This window comes from Lactuca virosa, chromosome 9 (genome assembly GCF_052849685.1).
Source record: "Lactuca virosa cultivar CGN04683 chromosome 9, Lactuca_virosa_CGN04683_v6, whole genome shotgun sequence".
NCBI classification, from domain to species: Eukaryota; Viridiplantae; Streptophyta; class Magnoliopsida; order Asterales; family Asteraceae; genus Lactuca; species Lactuca virosa.
This window is the reverse complement of record NC_136434.1, coordinates 140,546,252-140,553,252: the sequence shown is the minus strand read 5'-3', so window position 1 is coordinate 140,553,252 and position 7,001 is coordinate 140,546,252. Positions and strand designations below refer to the sequence as shown.

The 7,001-nt window shown below is 33.5% G+C and overlaps 1 protein-coding gene across 2 annotated transcripts; it reads right to left on the bottom strand.

The window, feature by feature from the left end:
- Positions 1 to 1,859: 1,859 nt before the first annotated feature.
- On the bottom strand, positions 1,860 to 5,891 carry LOC145135586 (embryogenesis-associated protein EMB8-like). 2 transcript variants are annotated; one of them, XM_079069837.1, is made up of 14 exons: positions 5,577 to 5,891; positions 5,121 to 5,210; positions 4,845 to 4,906; positions 4,629 to 4,726; positions 4,458 to 4,547; positions 4,164 to 4,286; positions 3,870 to 3,947; positions 3,655 to 3,740; positions 3,500 to 3,548; positions 3,224 to 3,280; positions 3,013 to 3,143; positions 2,638 to 2,721; positions 2,450 to 2,516; positions 1,860 to 2,105 (listed from the first exon to the last, which is right to left on the bottom strand). In XM_079069837.1, the coding sequence occupies exons 1-13, from the start codon at positions 5,825 to 5,827 to the stop codon at positions 2,450 to 2,452; spliced, it is 1,266 nt and encodes a 421-aa protein (XP_078925963.1). In that variant the 5' UTR covers positions 5,828 to 5,891; the 3' UTR covers positions 1,860 to 2,105. The 2 variants fall into 2 exon arrangements, with proteins under 2 accessions (XP_078925963.1, XP_078925964.1); XM_079069838.1 differs by lacking the exon at positions 1,860 to 2,105 and having other exon boundaries at positions 2,606 to 2,721.
- Positions 5,892 to 7,001: the final 1,110 nt, after the last annotated feature.

Genomic DNA, 7,001 nt, shown 5'->3' with positions numbered 1-7,001 from the left:
TAAAAGGTTCATTATTATTTTATTTTTTTTTGCCTTTTAAATGTACTAACTTGTGTTTTACCGTTTTCAAATGTACATTTACCCATTTTAGGAGGTAACCATACCTTATCATCTGTCAACTAAGTTGGTGAGTTAACACAGACTCGCTACTAATTCAACTCAACGCCACATGTGCAGGGATTAATAATCGTCATTTATTTCCACCAACACCCCCAAACAACCCATTCCATCACCATCACCATCACCATGATACCACTACTCTTTATGATCAGATCAAGAATAAATTGAAGTTGGACTTCAATAAGAATCAATTGGTTGAGAAGCTACGGAGATTGAAGAAGAAGTACCGAAATGTTCTCAATAAGATCGGTTTCGGCTAAGAATATGTCTTCATGAGCGTCCACGATCAAATCACGTTCGAGATATCATGTAAGATATGGAGCTCCGAAGTTGCTCTTATATCCACTCCTGCAACTGCAGATGTTGCCAGATTCGAAGACGAAGAACCCAATAACCCTAACCCTTACCCAAATTCTAACCTAAACCTTACTTTTAACTTGAACGAGCAAAACGGTAACGACATTGCACATCCACATCCACATCCCAACAGTTCTTAGAAGAAAATTCCTCGATCAAGAAAGCGATCAAGGTTTAGTGGAGTCAAAATCGAGGAAAAATTCATTAAGATTTGCTATTTGAGGTATCATGATCATTTGAGGTTGTTATTTCTGGAAGTGATGTCCAATGCTTATGATCTTCCAATATAAATGTTTAACTTCATAAGTAATCATGTTTTTATGATATTAAATGGGTCTTAAGTATGTCATAATCATATGATATGAGATATAAAACATTTGATATGTTTAATGAAGTGTTGGGAACAAAAACACTAAAGTACAAGACCTTTAGTGGGTAAAATCCATGTTTTTGGTTATTTGTACACTTACATGGTCGTGTAATTTGCAAGGCAATACTACACAGCCCGTTTAACGGTATGTGCCAAAATTGAAAATGACATAACTTTTGCATATGGTCTTCAAATCAGGTCTTGTGTTTGCCATGTTCTTTTAATGATGTGAGGAATATTTCTAAAGGATATACTAAAAATTTTCAATAATTAAATTTTATTAAGTACTCAACTTGGTAGTTAAATGATGAATATAACCTATTGTATGTTTTATGTACAAGTTGTCTGTTTCTCTCCACTTTCATTTGGCAAACCCTACTAAGATTACACGAACAATCTAATACATGTATGATCCTATAGGGTAACACCAATAACAGGTTGTCCGTTTCTCACCACTTTCATTTGAAAAATCCTACTAATGATCGTAAGTTTGAATATTTTTTTCCAACTTTTCTTCCCATTTTTAGGGCTCTTCAACTAAAGAGCCAAGGATTTTGGTTGGAGCTATTTGCACTCCATCTAGAGCACTCACAACTATAAAGGAAAATAAAAGAAGAAATATAGAAAAGTTAAAGCGAAGAGAGTTGAGGTTTATATTGGACACAATTCGTCAATTCCCCTTTAACATATTTGCCGCATGTGTTTGTTTCCAAGTGTACAATAGTCAGAGGAGTATGAAATGCCCGATATTAACCGAAAATTCATCGAAGCGGAAACTTGTTTGTCAAACTTCTAAATGTTGTGGGCTATTTATATCATTGTTGATATGTGTGTGTTGCTAACATGTATAGCTTTCAATTTATAGTAGTCGTCACCATTAATTTAGAATTTATTTTCTCATGAACCCATATTAAACAAATTTATATCAAGAATTAACGATACACTTGATGGTGGAAATCAATATGGGTCATAGTTGCAATACGAAATACGAACTTTAGCACAAACACGTGGGTGAATTTCAACACGAGGATGTTTTTAGTTGCTAGTGTAATTTGGGTGGGTCAATACAAATTTTATAGGGTTACTTTCGACACAGATTTAGCTTCCTGTTTATGTGGCACAACTCATTCCCCCCACTTTTAAGTTCCAACTTCTTTTCCAAATACATCACTTTGAGAGTTGATATCTTATTCACATTAGCTCGGATTTTGACATATAATATATCATACGAAGCTCACATTAAGAAGAAAGTATTTCCCTGTAAAATTTCATAAGTTGACCACAAATATTTATATTAACACGTGTCGTGTCCAAAGTCTGGTGAAAAATCATAATATTCTAAAGAAAAACATCATCTTTTTCCAATAGATTTCACTCATGTAACCAACAATGGAAGCCCGAAATTAGGCAGATTGAATTTCTTGAACTAAATCCCAAAATTATTGATCAGTTGCAAACCAAAGGTAGCAAAAACAATCTGAACTTTATGAAACTAACCCATGCATCAAATGAAGTATTTAATCAAAACAAGTATTGTACTTTACTTTTGTTATGATTGTTTGAAAATTAAGAGTAAAGGTTATTAAGAGTTATCATATGTACCTAGTGTTTGCTAATTGAGGAGGTTGCATGCAGATGAGAGAGGTATTCTTCAACAACCCTTATCCACCTGTAAAAGAAATAACTCAACTCATAAGTGATTGTTGATAACATTTTTGTATCAATGTGAATGATTCATACATGTATCCGCATACGAACCATTTTCAAAAAAATGAGAAGAAAACTTTTACCACAAGCTTTTTCCTGGCATTCCTTCAAAAAATGCAATATGTCCTCCATGTTGTGTGGTAGCAAGAACAATATTTTTATTTCTCCTGATAAGAATAGACATCAATGACAAAAGTGCCCAGTCCCATCCAGTTCAGTCCTGTCCCCATGTAGGACTATCTAATGAGGATGAGAAGGGCATTTACGTCTTTTTCATATACGGTAGATCAAGAGCAAGTCCTTTTCCCACCTTTTTGGGTACAACAAAAAACTGTAATTTTTCTCTCATTGACATCAGTCCCAGTTGATGATAATGAACGCTTTCATTTTATTTTGAAGTGTGAATATTTTGGATGTTGTAATTTTTTAGAATAAAGAAAAAATGTATGTGTTCATACCGACACTCATCCCAAGGAATGGCTTCATGACCGCAGACAGGATCATCTATGGAATTGACACATAGAAGTGGAACCGATACTTTGCTAATCAAACGTGCACTGCTAGCCCATCTATAAAATTCATCAACTGCCTGAAAGAATTAATGACACATTATCATTGATTAATGAGTGCAAAAAAAAGGTGCAGAATTTTATATTTATAAAATATCACCTCAAAATTCCCTGCAATTCGAGAAGAGTAATTACTGAACTCTCGAATTGAACGTGACTGCAAGAGAAGTCAGCAATTAATAGAACTTTTTTCAAAGTACAATGTTGTATAGGAAGAAATGAAAGTAGAATGCTATAATAAACAAATAAATGGAAATACGTTGCTATTTAGTTCATTTAAACCTAAATATCTCGTCTTTCTCTTACTTTTGTGTAGTTCCTCAATTTACCTTTTTTTTCAGAAAATACAGTGTGAAGATATCAACACACGGATTACCTTTTCAATTCCTTCCCAATCTGAAAGGCGAGCATAAACTTCCTGGTGCCTACAACAAACTCAAAATTACTTAATCAAGTTAGAAAATAGATGATTAAGACAAGAATTACATAGTCAAAGATTAGGTTATGAAAAGAATCAAAGAGAACACACACAATTTGGCAGTGCTTTTCAAGGAATTCCCTAAAACTCTATTGTAGAACCTCTGCATAATAGCGCGATTGAAAAATCTATCACCAATCTGCCAAAAAAAAGGGAATTAAACTCGTAAGAAATAGCGATATCAAATGTGAATTATTTCCTCCAATACATACAACTGAAGTCGGATATTTCTTTAAAATGATATTCATCAAAAGTACAAAACACTAACCAAAAGATCCCAAGGATTACTGATAGATGCTGCCCCAGCAAGAGGTACATTAACCCCTTGTTCACCAAGATATTTTACCTACAAGATCAATCATTATTAATCAAAACCTTAAAGTGATCATATGAAAAATTTATAAAGCATCTTACATATTGAAAGCTTACAAATAGATGTATAACATGGAGAAGAAATGTTTAACAGTTTGATACTTTAGGGAACTTGGCAATAATTTGTTCATTATACTTAATGACAAATCAAATTATGGATTATCTTTCTTATTCTAGATTAAAGTTGTACCAAAATATTAGCACCCATGCTAGTTCCAACAGCATATAGGAGAGTTTTGGGGTGTTTGCAATGAAGATGATTCACTACTTCGCCTAAATCATCTGACCTTCCTGCATGATGGAAGCATTCAGACTGCAAAAGCAAACAATTAACAAATTTGTTAGTTGTATGGACACTTGAATCATAAACAATAAAACAATAAAAATAATGCTCGCAAATAACTAATTATGTTTACATATTGAGTTTCAAAAATTGTGTCCTAGGATATGAACTTTTAGATTACATGAAATAGTGAAAACGTACTGTGAGTGGAACACCTCCTAGCCCTCGATAGTTGCTTACAACAACATTCCATCCATGTTTTGCCATATTGTATGCAATCTCCTTAATATACTGAAATACAAGTTACAACATACTGACATGAAAAGATATAAAAAGCATTGAAGAACTTCTTCATAAGATCAAAAAGCTCACAGGGGAAGCAGAATCACTAGTTAAGCCAGGAATCACTATCACAAGAGGAATGACAACATCTATATTGGTTCCATGAACTTGAAGGCTCGTTTCTGAAACTACAGAATCAAACAGAATAGATTCTTGTAAACTTTTTTGAACCATTGCATCCAACAATTAGCACCATGATCACTCAAAAAAGTTTATTACATCATCATCATAATGATATTATTTTACCATCAGAGTTCATCAACCAATCCAATGCTATTGTTCCACCATCAGAAGTGCGAAATATCTCTCTGGAAATAGAAAAAAATTTAGTAGGTTTAATAAGAGGAAATTGGTTGACCATATTTGCCACACAATATATCACTACCTAATTAAACTATTAGTGCTGTAAGGGAATGGTTTGTTATCATTGATATGTGTGGATTGAGAGCCACAGTACTAATTTCATGAATCATTTACTCCAATTGATCATCAAAGTATAAGAAAGTGAATAACGATTTTTACCTTTTGTAGCTGAAACTAGGAGTCTTGACCAAAACATTCAGCAAAATAGTCTGAAGATGCGGACTAGAAAGCCATGGAGTGGAAAAGTATCTGCACCAGTGAACAATCAATGGTGGAATGTTAAGAATCAGTCATAAACGTGCATTTTACTTAGTCAGAGCACTGCCACTGTGTGATTAGCTACTGGCAAAAACTTTTCCCCTATTATCAAATTTTCCTTTCGTCTGAAAAAACCTCCGTTTTCCAAAATCAGAAACAATGGTAGGCTCTGTCAATCGAAATCAGTTAAATTCATAATCTATTGCTGATTTCTGCTTTTTTCACGAGATGAATCAATCAGAAAAACATTGTATCATTCAGAAGCTTCTTTTTTGTAAACAAAAAACACAAGTTAGTCAGAAAACTCTCAGGTCGAACTCGAACAGTTTATAATTAAAAAGAAGAGAAGGAATTAACCTTCCATGAAGCAGGTGACACTTGGATACGACTTCTCTGTACAAATCGGATGAAGAATGGAAGGTCAGAGATACAAAATCACCTCCAAACCCTCCGAAAATGTCATGTACGATATGAATCTCGAGTAGATTGTATACAAAAACAACCAAAACGAAAAACGCTACTAAGAGGTAGTGAGAGATAGGTATGAGCGCTAGGCTTCTGAGCAACAGTGTGTAAGGTGATACGGAGTCTCCGGCGATTGTCTCCATTTCCGGTCGACCGTATGAACGTTGGTTGACCAGGAAATGGGAGGGAACTCGGAAGGTGGAAGCAAGTCAGTTAGGTGGTGTTTGGTTTCCTAACAAAGTTTATATAGTTATGATTATTTTATTTTTTAAAAAGTAAATGAATAAAATATATTAAAGTTCATAAATGTTTGTATTTTTGTACTATATGTGATAGGGGGCTTAGAGGGGCCAAAGTGGGGCCCAAAATTTTTCATTATTATATTATACTAGTTGTTAACCCGCGCAAAGCAGCGGACGATAAATATTTTGTTTCGGAAATTAATTATGAGGGTATGCTATTACTGAGTTGAGACATTTGTTTATGAATTTTCAATTCCACTATCAAGACTTATAGTTTATAGGGAATGTCAATATGGTTCCTATCTAGTAGTGTATCCGTGCAATGCATCCGTGATAAATAGTTTCTTTTGACAAGTAGTATTGAGACGAAGATTAGTTTACTTTCGACATGTTGTTTTGAGTGATCTATTTTTAAATGATACCAAACTCTCTTTGAAACAAATGTTATACATTACAATATACCTGGAAGTTGTGTAAGTAAAGGGTATTGCATCTTCTTTTATGCCATTTCCAGTCGAACATTTTACTTGACTACCCGCGCGAAGCAACAATGACGATTACTTTCATTCGGCAATTAGTTCTATTCGGGGAAAGATATTATATTTTATGGAACACAAAACAGATACATATTGTTATCAGTCGGTTTTGCAGCAACGAATTGTTTCTTTTCGTCAAATAGTTTAATTTTGCGATTATATTTGTTTAAACGATTAGTTTCTATACGAAAACATGTCATCTTCCAAAGAACATGCAATGTATCGAAATTCTATTGCATCCCACAATGGTCAGACACATTGTTTTGGTATGTTGTTCGTTATCCCGAATTGCAACGTCATTATAAAGTATTTAGGGTTTTTAAGAACGGGTGGAAATTAGTTTTATTTCGGAAAATATTTTCCAAGCATTAATTAATTTTCTTTCTTCAAATAATTTCTTTTTTACATTTCGTTCTTCTATAGCATATCATATTTTTCCCCAAATTTGTTCCTTAACCATATTTTTTTTTTTGAAAAGTCAACTATTATTTTGCATGTAATTTATGTAACAATAATATAAACTGTTTATCATTATGAGA

Excerpts from the sequence above, each read along its gene's own strand:
- LOC145135586 (XM_079069837.1), bottom strand. The coding sequence starts at position 5,827 with ATGGAGACAATCGCCGGAGACTCCGTATCACCTTACACACTGTTGCTC. Across the intron at positions 4,287-4,457 it reads TAGGAGGTGTTCCACTCACA|TCTGAATGCTTCCATCATGC; the intron begins GTACGTTTTCAC and ends TTGCTTTTGCAG. Across the intron at positions 3,549-3,654 it reads TTGAAAAGCACTGCCAAATT|GCACCAGGAAGTTTATGCTC; the intron begins GTGTGTGTTCTC and ends AGTTTGTTGTAG.